The 13,883-nt window shown below is 46.0% G+C and overlaps 1 protein-coding gene across 2 annotated transcripts in view; it reads left to right on the top strand.

Annotated features, from left to right (window-relative positions):
* Positions 1–13,883, top strand: part of mtor (mechanistic target of rapamycin kinase) — a 342,907-nt gene that overhangs the window by 17,125 nt on the left and 311,899 nt on the right. The window contains exons 2-4 of one of the 2 annotated variants that reach the window (XM_038821832.1): positions 8,118–8,271; positions 9,608–9,716; positions 10,308–10,540. In XM_038821832.1, the coding sequence (XP_038677760.1) occupies positions 8,152–8,271; positions 9,608–9,716; positions 10,308–10,540 (462 nt within the window). In that variant the 5' untranslated portion in view covers positions 8,118–8,151. Of the gene's footprint in view, positions 1–8,117; positions 8,272–9,607; positions 9,717–10,307; positions 10,541–13,883 lie in introns of those variants that run through there. The other variant, XM_038821833.1, reaches the window with a different exon arrangement.

Raw genomic sequence — 13,883 nt, 5'->3', positions numbered from 1 at the left:
ATGACTCAATACTCCTGAAGGAAGTCCATGAACAGCTTCCGCCTCGAGGTGAACCTCTCCTCAGCACCTCAAATGGCCAAATTGATCTTCTCCAAATGGAAAACTCTGCAAATCGCTCATCCTACCACTACCCTCGCTGGCCCCGAGTCCCGCAAGTACAAATCCATCTCCAGACTATCAGGGAGGCAAAGGCCAACTCCCTACCTGTAAACTCCCGGATCCTTCCACATTCCAAATATCGGCACCTCAGACTCGGGGCTACCTCTATCCCCAAAATCTTGACGTCACGTCTGCTAATCCTGTCCAATACCTCCTCAACCTCCGACATGGACATGATTAGCTGGCACCCCCACACACCGCGCACACCTATTTACCCCCCCCCCCCCCCCCCCCCCCCCCCAAAAGAGCAGACCCAACCTGGGCACCATCAATGTGGGCCCTGTGCACCACTTTCAACTGGATGAGGCTTAGTCTCCCACACGGCGAGGGCGCATTAACCCTCTGCAAAGCTTCATTCCATACTCTAGATCCTGTGCCCCATTCAGCTCCTCCTCCCACTTATGCCTAACCTCCTCCACGGAAGCACTCTTTCTCTTCAAAGCTCCCCTTTTATATCCACCACCTTTCCCTCCCTTATTTCCTCCTAGGAGAGGGGTTTATCCTGCCGCACCGAAGTGGCAACATCGGAAATGATGGCACCTCCTTCCTCACAAAGTCCTTAACCATAGAACCATCGAATTCCTACAGTGCAGAAGGAGGCCATTCAGCCCATCGAATTTGCTCCGACCTTCTGAAAGAGCACCCGACCTATTCCTACTCCCTGGCCTTATTCCCATAACCTCACCTAATCTGGGCATCTTTGGGCACTAAAGGGCAATTCAGCATGGCCAATTCACCTATCCTGCACATTTTTGAACAGTGGGAGGAAACCGGAGCATCCGGAGGAAACCCACACAGACATGGGGAGGAAGTGCAAATCCAAATTCCATTCCTTCACCCAAGGCTAGAATTGAACCTGGGTCCTTGGCGCTATGCTAACCACTGTGCCGCCCCCATCTAACTGGTAGAGCCCATTCCCCTTGGCAACTGCATTAACATTGGTAACTTAATGGGGCCTGTAATCTCGTTGAGTGTCGATGAATTCATTTTAAGGTCATTCCCCGTATTACCTGATTAGCATTTTGGAGCGGCTTCTCCCACTCCCCGACCTCCAAATTGGTCCACTTTCCATCCACCCATCCTCTGTGAAGCTCCCACTCCCTGATTCACCCTCTTCTGCTTCTCTCTCTTGAACCCACATTCCTGTTGAAGATGCAGATCCGATGCCAGAGTTCTGATATTATGCAAGTGCGGGTCCTGATGGTGCAGAAATACTGAGTTGGGGCCTGTTTCAATCCATGATTTTTAAAATGCTCCCTAGACAGGAGGACATGTGAAAACAGGATTCATTGGGAGGAAAGAAGAGTGGTGATTACATCACTGTTGGATAATGTTTTTGTTCGCCCAATCTCCAAAATGTTTTGTTCCCTCTTTTGAATAATGAAATAGAATTTGTTATTTGGTGAATTAACTCAAACTGATATTTTACAAATAATTTCAAAATGTTGTTGGTAGAATAGCTAATAATTTGGTATGCTTTGGCTGTGCTTTCACTTTGCCAATGCATTGGTATGAAGTGGTTTTATTGAACCATTTGTATTGAAAGACACCATGCCATTCAAGTTTTGAATAATGTAGCTTTGTGATTAAGCAATTAACAAATTGCTACCTATTTATTCATAGTACATATGATGTACCTTGTCATTAAGTATTGCTGTCGATGTTTCCTGCTGGCCGCTCGCTGCGATTGACTGAGCCAAACCAGGGGTGTCTCTGAGTCAAACCTGGGGTGTGTGGTGAATGTAACTTAGTAATTCACACTGTATTTACCAATACCATTGTAAGCGCAGTAGCGTTATCTGACCACTAGGGGGAGTAGCTCTGGGAATGCTCAGGAGTTTATACAGGGCTCCACCCTTGGTTCCGCCCATGACTCCTCCCCCTGGACTGCTGTATAGAAATACCCTTGTCCAGAGCCAGCCTGCAGTTCATCGAGAGTTCAGCGGGTAACTGCTGGCTCTGTAGTAAGTAGATTAAAACCACTGTTCATATCTTAAAGCACGTGTCTAGTGAATTGATGGTTCCATCAATTTAATCTACTTAAGAACAGTCAGGATCGATCATGGAATCAGCCCTCAAGCCTGGACGCCTGGAACACGACCCACAGGATGCAGAGGCAAAAAAAATCTTCTCCCACTGGCTGCGGTGCTTTAAGGCCTACCTGGCAGAAGCAAGCACAGCCGAAACAACAGAGGAACAGAAGTTAAGTCTACTGCACGCGAGGGTGAGCCGCAGAATCTCTACGCAACTAAACTCGGCCGGTTCATGTACTGCAGCGCTAGCGATACTCGATAAGATGTATGTAAGGCCCATTAATGAAGTTTACGCACGCCATGTGTTCACGACTCGCAGCCAGCGGCCTACAGAATCACTCGCCGAATTTTTAAGAGAGCTCAATAATCTATCAAATGGCTGTAACTATCAAGCGGTTACCGCGGCTGAACATAGAGAACTTGCTGTACGCGATGTTTTTGTAGCGGGCCTCAGGTCTAATTATGTGCGCCAACGACTGCTGGAAAAGGGGGCCCAAAACAACTGCGGAAATTGCTACCACGATGGAGGTCTCCTTCCGCAGCCTCACCTCGTTCCCCGCGACCCAATCATGGGCCCCCGACCAGTGACTCCCCGAGGCCTGTGCCACGTGGCCGCCCAGCCACCATGCTGCCCCAGCCAGCCACCATGCTGCCCCAGCCAGCCACCATGCTGCCCCAGCCAGCCACCATGCTGCCCCAGCCAGCCACCATGCTGCCCCAGCCAGCCACCATGCTGCTCCAGCCAGCCACTATGCTGCTCCAGCCTGCCATTTCTGCGGGCCGAATCAGCACCTGCGGCAGCACTGCCCGGCCCGCAACGCGACCTGCAGCAGCTGCGGGCGGAAAGGCCACTACGTGAGAGTGTGCCTCGCAAAAAGGGTCCCAGCTTCCAACTCCCCAGCGGCATGAAGTAATCGCTTCCCACACCCGCAGGCCCAAAACGCTGTGGCCTATGCCCCGACCCCGCCCCGTCCCGCCTCGTGCGATCCATGGGGGCCGCCATCTTTGCAAACCTCCACCACGCGGCCGGCCACATGCGACTCATGGGGGCTGCCATCTTGGACGCTATCTTCCTCGCCACCCGCCACGTGCGATCCACGGGCCCGACTTGCATCTCCACGCTCGGACAACTCATCGGAAGAGTACGACCTCCCCGGGCGCTCGTCACGCGGCCCGCAACTCGGCGCAGTCACCCTGGATCAATCACGCCCGAAGCATCTGTGAAATTCGATGGCAGAGGCCCAAATCAACGGGTACAACACGCCATGCCTTTTTGACTCCGGGAGCACTGAGAGCTTCATACACCCAGACCTGGTAAGACGCTGTTTGCTCCCCGTTTTCCTCGTGCAGCAAACTATCCCGCTCGCTTCAGGCTCCCATTCTGTCCAGATTCCGGGGCGCACCGCCGCGACACTCGCAATCCGAGGCGCTAGTTACTTAAAATTTCAACTCTACGTTCTGCCCGACCTCTGCGCGCCACTCTTATTAGGCCTAGATTTTCAGTGTAACTTTAAGAGCCTCACCCTCGGCTTTGGCGGGCCCCTGCCCCCACTCACTACGCTGCGAATCTCCCCCCCTCCTCTCTTAGCCAATCTCACAAAGGACTGTAAACCTGTAGCCACTCGTAGCAGGCGATACAGCCTGCAGGATAGGGTATTTATCAGATCAGAGGTCCGAAGGCTTCTCAGTGAGGGGATTATAGAGGCCAGCAGTAGTCCCTGGAGAGCTCAGGTGGTGGTCGTTAAGACCGGGGAAAACTTCCACATGGTTGTCAACTATTATGAGAGGTATGGACAGGGTGGATAGCAACAAGCTTTTCCCAAGAGCGGGGGTGTCAGTTACAAGGGGTCACGATTTCAAGGTGAGAGGGGGAAAGTTTAAGGGAGATGTGCGTGGAAAGTTTTTTACGCAGAGGGTGGTGGGTGCCTGGAACGCTTTACCAGCGGAGGTGGTAGAGGCGGGCACGATAGCATAATTTAAGAAGCATCTAGACAGGTATATGAAGGGGCAGGAACAGAGGGAAGTAGACCTTGGAAAATAGGAGACAGGTTTAGATAAAGGATCTGGATCGGCGCAGGCTGGGAGGACCGAAGGGCCTGTTCCTGTGCTGTAATTTTCTTTGTTCTTTGTTCTATAGTCAGACCATAAATAGATTTACGCTCCTCGACGCGTATCCCCTCCCCAGGATTGCAGACATGGTAAATCAGATCGCCCAGTATCGGCTCTTTTCCACGGTGGATCTGAAGTCTGCATACCACCAACTCCCAATCCGCCCGGAGGACCGCCACTACACGGCATTCGAGGCTGATGGCCGCCTCTTCCATTTCCTCCGGATCCCCTTCGGCGTCACTAATGGGGTCTCTGTGTTCCTACGAGCAATGGACCGAATGGTGAACCAGTATGGGCTGCGGGCCACGTTTCTGTGCTTGGACAATGTCACCATCTGCGGCTATGACCAGCAGGACCACGACGCCAACCTCCACCGTTTTTTCCAGGCGGCACAGAAATTAAACATCACCTACAACAAAGAGTAATGTGTTTTCCGCACAAACAGACTGGCCATCCTCGGCTATGTCGTGGAAAACGGAGTCCTGGGCCCAGACCCGAACCGTATGCCATTGCCCCAAGGCCCTCAAACGGTGCTTGGGATTCTTCTCCTACTACGCCCAGTGGGTCCCTCATTATGCGGACAAAGCCCGCCCACTCTTTAAGGCCACACGATTTCCCCTGTCAGCTGAGGCACGCCAGGCCTTCAAATGCATCAAGGAGGACATCGCCAAAGCGGCCATGCGGGTGGTGGATGAATCCAATCCATTCCAGGTTGAGAGCGACGCCTCAGAGGTAGCTCTAGCAGCCACACTAAATCAGGCAGGGAGACCAGTCGCATTTTTCTCCCATACCCTCTCCACTTCAGAACTCCGACACTCCTCAGTCGAGAAAGAAGCACAAGCCATTGTGGCGGCTATTCGTTACTGGAGGCACTACCTCGTAGGTAGGAGGTTCACCCTCATCACCCACCAAAGATCGGTTGCCTTTATGTTTGATAACTCGAAAAGGGGCAAAATGAAAAAATTCTTTGGTGGAGGATCGAACTCTCCACCTATAGCTACGATATTAAGTATCGACCCGGGAAGCTCAACGAGCCTCCGGATGCCCTATCCCGCGGGACATGCGCCAGCGCGCAGATTGACCGTCTGAAAGTCATCCACAACGACCTCTGTCACCCGGCTCACCCACTACATCAGAACCCGAAACCTGCCTTTCTCCAACGAGGAGGTAAAAGCGGTTACCAGGGACTGCCCGATCTGTGCGGAGTGCAAACCGCACTTCTATAGACCAGACAGGCCCACCTGGTCAAGGCTTCTAGGCCCTTTGAACGCCTCGCGATTGATTTCAAAGGGCTACTCCCCTCAACTAACAAGAAAGTTTACTTTCTAAACGTCGTAGATGAGTTCTCCCGTTTCCCATTTGCTATCCCGTGCCTCGACATGACCTCCCACACAGTCATTAGGGCCCTGCATAGCATCTTCACCCTGTTTGGTTTCCCCAGCTACGTGCACAGCGACCGGGGTTCGTCCTTCATGAGCGACGAGCTGCGTCAGTACCTGCTCGACAAGGGCATTGCCTCGAGCAGGACTACCGACTATAACCCCAGGGGGAACGGGCAGGTGGAGAGGGAGAACGCGACGGTCTGGAAGATCGTCCTCCTGACCCTCTGGTCTAGAAAGCTCCAAGTCTCCCAGTGGCATGAAGTCCTCCCAGACGCGCTCCACGCTGTTAGGTCCCTCTTATGCACAGCGACCAATCAGACCCCTCACGAGAGGCTCTTCATTTTTTCCAGGGGCACTACCACGGGGGTCTCACTTGCGGCATGGCTGAGGACACCGGGCCCTGTACTCCTGAGGAAACACGTCAGGGCACACAAAACCGACCCCCTTGTTGAGAAGGTGCGCCTGCTCCACTCCAACCCCCAGTACGCCTTCGTCGAGTTCCCTGACGGCCGTCAGGACACAGTATCCCTCCGGGATCTGGCACCCGCTGGATCCAGCGCCCCCTCTACCCCCACAGAAGGACCCCTCACCCTACACCCCATGCTGCTGCCCCCTCGCGCTCCCGAGCCCACGAGCTCGCTCCACCAGTTCCGTGCACCCGCGCCGGCCAGCTCCCAGTCCCCGGTCGAACCAGAAGAGTATGAAGCTTGGACACAACCCTCCCTGGAGTCCGCCATCGCACCCCAGCACACAACACCCATCCAGCCACCGCAAGAGGCTGCAATCCCGGTGCTCCGCAGATCACAGCGGACAGTTCGACCACCGGACAGACTTGTTGTAGACCACCACCCCCGCTGGACTTGATTTTTTTGCAGGGGGTGAATGTGGTGAATGTAACTTAGTAATTCACACTGTATTTACCGATACCATTGTAAGTGCAGTAGCTTTATCCGACCACTAGGGGGAGTAGTGGGAATGCTCAGGAGTTTGTACAGGGCTCCACCCTTGGCTCCGCCCACAACTCCTCCCCCTGGACTGCTGTATATAAATACCCTTGCCCAGAGCCAGCCTGCAGTTCATCGAGAGTTCAATGGGTAACAGGCTGGCTCTGTAGTAAGTAGATTAAAACCACTGTTCATATCTTAAAGCACGTGTCTAGTGAATTGATGGTTCCATCAGGGTGTGCATGTTGTGGCTGACTTTCAATGACTTTGTTCTGGGACTTCCCATGTTACGTGGCAGTGGGGGTGCTGGTGGAGAAACGGCGCATGGTCACTCTCACATCTCTGGTTGGGAGAGTGGAGCCCCAGGAGATTGATCAGGAGCCTGGTGTCTCACACTCATTGCCATCATCACATTCTGGATTTCCTGGGGCTTGCTGAAACACTTCACGGCCTCAAACCCAAAGGTGAAGAAGAGAGCCAAGCTTAAAGCTGTCCCATATTGGGAAAAATGTCCACAACCAGGACGTGCTTTGCCACGTCACTAGAATATAAAAGATTTATTTACATTGGTTTTATATATTTTTGGCTTACAAATAAGTTGTATTTCATGTTTATGTTATGCATTTTGGCCAGAAATCTTTCAATACGAACACTGCTCCTGATATCACATCTAATTGATTGAGAAAAATTGCTCCAATATATGTAAATTTATTTAACGCGGTGGCTTCCAGGAATGTATTTACTGCATAGAATGGGTTTTTCCTGTAATGGAAAATAAGAACAATTGCAGGGGGTGGGATATTTGTCCCTGGGAAGTAAATTATTATTGTTGCTCTGTGGCCTGGGGAAAGGGGAAACATTAATTTAGCAGAGGGAATCAAAATTTCACAATCTGAAAATGCAATATCAATACCTCGGCATTCCTAACAAGCCCAGTATATGATGGTTATTCTGTCCTGTGGGACACTCGAACTCCCTCCCTAACAGAGCTTTGGGTGTACCTACACCACGTGGACTTCAGCGATTTAAGAAGCCAGCTCACCATCACCTTCTCAAGGGAAATTTGGAATGCCCAATAAATGCTCGACTAGCATGAATAAAAAGTGAAAGGATACATTAGTATTGGTAATGGCACTATGTTATTGTCATCACTCCACTCCATGATGGGGTAATGCACAAAGGTTGGAGAGGAATGTGATTTGTTTTCGACCACTATTTTACTATTAAATATAGAGCTGCAGAGTTGTGCAAGAACATGTAGAGAAAATATATTTTCAGGTTTCAAATTGTATGAAAATTATTTCCTAATGGTTTTTCAACCTGAATATTTTCTAAAGTTGGAGATTCTGTACTTGTGGAACCTGATTTTCAATCAATCACATTTTTAACTGCAATACAGTAGTGCTATCTTTAAAATCTTATCAATTGACTAATATGGTGATGTTTTCAACAAAGTCCTCAAAATACTTGATCCGTGTTTCTTTTTGAAGTATCTGCAGAATCTGCAGTTATTTAGATTACGCCATGTCAGGAGTAGGATCTGTCCTTCAGCAGTTTGTCAGCGGGTTGAAGAGTCGCAGCGAGGAGACCCGGGCTAAAGCAGCTAAGGACCTGCAGCACTATGTTACCACTGAACTTCGTGAGGTACAGTCAATTAGTAAAAATAAGTCTAGTCAAAGGGAACAAAGCCTTTTTTTTGGATAATTCGAATTACTGTGCATATTTGTAATTGCTCACTGAATATACTGATTGGGCATTCAAAACACTGAAATTATTTAATACAATAACATTTCAGTCTTGAATTGAAAAGTAGTGAGTATATTACTTTAGTTGGATGTAACTTTCTTATTTTTTAAGTTTAAAACTATTTCTCTTTTGTGGGTTTTGTATCACTGTATTCTCTTTGGCAATGGAAAGTAGTGAAAGAGCTAATGTCTTTTCTGTCCTCATGGTGTTTTGTGTTGTTCTGCCGATTCCAATCTGTTTTGCTCAATATCGTCTTCTATCTTATTCCATTTCTGTGCAAACCTAACTTAGCATTAGCTTACATTTAACCCAATTGTTACCAGCTAATCAGCCAACAACTGCATTCATCAGCCTTAAGACCACAAGACGTAGGGGCAGAAGTAGGCCATTCGGCCCATCGAGGCTGCTGTGCCATTTAATAAGATCATGACTGATTTGATATAATCCTCAACTCCACTTTTCCGCATTATTTCCATAAACCTTGATTCCTTTACTGATTAAAAATCTGCTATCTTGTGATGAATTACGCTGGAACATTTTAGCGTAGGCTAGCTCAGTGGCTAAAATAAAAGGATATTAGGACTAAACAGATAAATGGGAGGTCCACTGCACAAGTGGAGGGCAAGCATCTTCATAGACTGGGTCAAACAAACTTTCTAAGCACTGGGACCAGGCAGATAGATTGCAGTGTGGTTATCCACAATAAAATGTTTCTACAATACAGCTTTAAATTTGTACAGTGGCGTCCTGCTCCTGTAGACACACATTTGCCATGTGCTTCATCAATTTAAAAAAATATTTCCTTCAATATTTGTTTGCCCCATTGTTATTTTCTTTCTCGGAACCTTTACAACTCCATATTTTTAATAGAAGCTTATATCCCACTTATCTCATAGTCCAGTGACAAATCAAAAGTCAGTTGTAGCATAAGTAATATGGTAGCATTACTGTCAAAGGCACTAAAACCTCTAGTACCTAATAACAGAAGAAAAGTGTCTGGGTAAAAGTGCCCAAAGGTAAATGGAATCTCCTGTTGTCACTTAGTCTCGGGCACTACATTTTGATTCCTGCTTTAGACAGCCTAAGCTATCATTCGTTAGCTGTTTCTAGCCTTTATCAACCCTTCCTTGGCATTGAATGGTGATAGTTATATTTTGTATTTTCTTGTGTTGTCCATTCAAAATATATTGCACCATTTTATTCATGTTTCAAGTTTAAATATGTGCCCCTTAAGGTCAACCAAGAGGAAGTCACTTCATTCTATGACGAACTGAATCATCATATTTTTGAACTAGTTTCCAGTTCGGATGTGAATGAGAGGAAAGGAGGAATCCTGGCAATTGGTATGTGCAGCATTTAAAAAAAAAAAGAGGGATTAAGGCTGATTGTACAATAAAATATTTACCTGTGTTTACAATATATGTAAGAATGTACTATATCTCACATTTAACTGTTACAGACTTTAAATAATCATATTTCTGTTTTAGGATGGTACATGCACTCAGTAGTATATCATTTGGAAAGGTGCATAAAGTTACTCCCGTGGGAAAGCAGCAATTCATTGCCTCTCCATTTACTCGGCAAAGCACAAGTGGTTTATTTACCTAAAAAAAAAAAATCTTGAGCAGCGGTCTTATATTGAAATTTGCTGTGTATAGCTATAAATGGTGGTGAATTTCTTGACAGCTTTTTCTTGCCATAGTTAGAGTTACCGGAGAGTTATTGTAGCTTAGAAGGAAGTCATTTGGCCTATCGAGTCCATGCTGGCACTGTAGAATAATCCAGTCAGTCCTTATTCCTCTGCCCTATTCCCATAGCCCTGCAAGTTTGTTTCTCTCAAGTGCCTATCCAATTTACTGTTAATTGGTTTTCTAAAAAATCTGTCTTTTTTTTCTGTATTTGATGTGTAAACTTGTTCTTTGTTCCCAATGCAGTGAGTCTGATTGGAGTTGAAGGAGGAAATGCCACCCGAATTACACGCTTTGCCAATTACTTGCGGAACTTGCTCCCATCCAGTGACCCTGTTGTTATGGAAATGGCCTCAAAAGCCATGGGCCGCCTTTCCATGGCTGGTGATACCTTTACAGCTGAATATGTTGAGTTTGAAGTCAAACGTGCACTTGAGTGGTTAGGTGCGGACCGGAATGAAGGAAGACGACATGCTGCCGTAAGTCTTGCCTTGGACTGATTTTACAAGGTGCAAATATATGGATGTAAATCAAAGAACGAGTCTTATTTGTCAGACAGGGAAGGAGGGAGAATTTGTTCACATGCTCCCTCCTAAGTGACAACTCATTTTTCAAGTTATTTTGATTTTGCCTGTTTTAGGAATCTGAATATCTTGACTTAGGGGCAGGCGCTGTGTTTCCATGGATTTTTTTCAGTTAGCTATAAGAAGATATCAATGCAAACTTTTTTTGAAACCTTTACTTGCATGCAAGGGAGTCGATTCCCTCTATTTGGTGCATTTATAAATGTAATCCAGACAAAATTGGAATATTATCTGATAGGGAATCAGAGGGAATGGGGAGATGGTGGCATGATAATAATGTCACAGGATGAGTAATCCGGAGGCCCAGAGCAATATTTTGGGGAGATGGGTTCAAATCCTACCATGGCAGCTGATGGAATTTGAATTTAAATTAATACATCTGGAATATAAGACTAAATGAAAATGAATGAAATGAAAATCGCTTATTGTCACAAGTAGGCTTCAAATGAAGTTACTGTGAAAAGCCCCTAGTCGCCACATTTCAGCACCTGTTTGGGGAGGCTGTTACGGGATTTGAACCGTGCTGCTGGCCTGCCTTGGTCTGCTTTCAAAGCCAGCGATTTAGCCTAAACAGCTAATCGTAGTGATGGTGACCATGACGACAACTGATTGTTGTAAAAACTCATCTGGTTCATTAATGCCCTTTCGGGGAGGAAATCTGTCATTCTTACATGTGTCTGTTGGTAGGCTCCATGGAGTGAGTGGCTGCCAATTTCCAAATTATTAGATCAGAAAGATGAATGTTGTAAATAGCTGCTTCCGTAAAATGGGGAAGCTATGAACTGGATTTGGTGCAGTTTTTGCATATAACTCTCAAACAAGCCTACATGTGACTCTAAACCTACAGTAATATGGTGATCTGCCCTCCAAAATAGTTTAGCAAGCCTCTCGGTTCAAGGGCAATTGGGGATGGGTAACAAAGGCTGACTTTGCCAGGGGCAGCCACATTCTATAAAAGAATAAAGAGCAAAAAATATTTATTTTAACTTTTGAAGCAATTGTACTCAAAAGTTTATATTTGAGATGCCTATGCTCGTGTCAGTTGCCTAGTTTAAAAAAAAAAGTTATCTTTCCAGTTTTATTGCCAATAGCAGGATGACTAGCTTGAAACCTGTTGCATTTAGTCCTTCTAATTAGCTATTTAAAATTAAATAATGTAAACATCTGTCATAAAATCAAGATACTCACTTATCCTATGCTATTAAATGATAGCAGTGGTTTTATTTTCACAATATTAACTTTTTAAAACAGAATAAACAATCCAAAAAGTATATACACACATCTGGAGCTGTCTCTTTTAATTGAGTTCGAGGTCTAAAACTATTGTTTAGGGGTAAAAGTAGGGAAGTTTTTGCAGAAATATCCTGTTCCAAGTTTCCAGAAAAGGCTTGCATTTATATAACATCTTAGCGATCTCTTGCATACAATTAATTATTATTTAAAAAAAAAATAAATTTAGAGTACCCAATTCATTTTTTCCAATTAAGGGGCAATTTAGTGTGGCCGATCCACCTGTTCTGCACATCTTTTGTTTGTGGGGGCGAAACCCACGCAAACACGGGGCGAATGTGCAAACTCCACACGGACAGTGACCCAGAGCCGGGATTTGAACCTGGGACCTCGGCGCCGTGAGGCAACAGGGCTAACCCACTGCGCCACCGTGCTGCCCTGCATACAATGAATTATGATGAATTGTAATATGATTAAGTGTGGCAGCAATTTACCACACAACAAGCTTTCACAAAACAAAAAATAGCTGATCTATTTTTAGTGGTGTCAGTTGATGAAGGAATTTTGGCTAGGTCAGAAGGAAAACAAGACTTTTCTTTAAGTACTGGCTTTAGAACTGGGAGATTTAAATTCATTATTTCATCAAAAGGGTGGTGGTGCCTTTAGCAATTTAGAGCTCCCTAAATACTGCACTAGACTGCCAAGTTGCATGTTTTAGTCTGACGTCGACATGAACTCTCAGCCTTTTAATAATAATAAACATTAACACCGCAATGAAGTTACTGTGAAAATCCCCTAGTCGCCACACTTTGGCGCTTGTTCGGGTGCACTGAGGGAGAATTCAATGTCCAAATTACCTAACAGCACGTCTTTTGGGACTTGTGGGAGGAAACCGGAGCTCCCGGAGGAAACCCATGCAAACACGGGGAGAATGAGCAGACTCCGCACAGACCCAAGCTGGGACCCTGGCGCTGAGAAGCAACAGTGCACATATGCCCTGAGGATGAGGGATGAGATTGCTACCAACTGCATTAAGCTGATGCTCAGTGATACAATCACTGAGACCTACTTTTCAAACCAAGAAGTGTGAAAAATGTATTTCTTTTGATTTTTATTTAAGTATTTCACCATTTCAACCACCCAACCCTCCTCTCTCTTCTCCTGAAGATAGTAACTTATGGGTGCTGCCATTTCTCTACTGCACAAGTAACTGTGTTTGAATATTGGTGGACATTTCGGCCTTTGAAGTACCACGGCTGAGTCTGATGCTGTCATTACCTGACTACATAAGCAATACCCTACAGGATTTCTGGAAAGCTATCAGAAAACCTGAGTTGATTTATTTGTTAGCCTATGCAGTTCTGCCCTTCCACCATAGTATCGAGGACAGTTGTGGCATTTTTAGCCTCCACGTCACCTAATGGACCAATGATCAAAACTGCGAGTTTCTGGTTTGCATGGTTCAGCTATTTCCTGAAAAAACGTACTGAGCTATTTTCCAGAATTTGTTTTCCATTTATTGATCACTGAATAACCTGAATTCTGAATGACCTAGTGAGAAAAGTAGAATTATGAATAGCAGGCATCCAATAGAAAAGCTTATATTTTGTTTGAGTGTGTTTTTCAAAGATAAGGTTCAGAAAAATGTATGCATAAGATTGAGAATAGGAAACCTATCTTCACTGACTGTTTTTCAAGGAGATGACGTTCCAATTTGCAATGTTTTGCTCTGAATGCTATGAATCTCCTCAGCCACTGTGATCACTTTTCTGTTTTTGATTTCTGAAATAACATTTCTTTGTTGTCTTTTAGTCTCTGTTTCCAAAGAAACAGGAGCTTTTCTTTTTGAAGTGAAATGTCCTACAAAATAAACATAACACTGCTTCTTTGAGATTAAATGCCTTCGGTTAAGGCAGACACTCCCCAATATAGCTCTTGAATAAAAAGGAATCTTTTACTAAATAACCCTTGAAAAATGTTGCATTAAGTTTTATAAACGATTGAGATC

Source organism: Scyliorhinus canicula, chromosome 16 (assembly GCF_902713615.1).
Source record: "Scyliorhinus canicula chromosome 16, sScyCan1.1, whole genome shotgun sequence".
In the NCBI taxonomy this organism is placed as follows: Eukaryota; Metazoa; Chordata; class Chondrichthyes; order Carcharhiniformes; family Scyliorhinidae; genus Scyliorhinus; species Scyliorhinus canicula.
The sequence above is the reverse complement of the archived record's forward strand: the minus strand, read 5'-3'. Positions and strand labels throughout refer to the sequence as shown.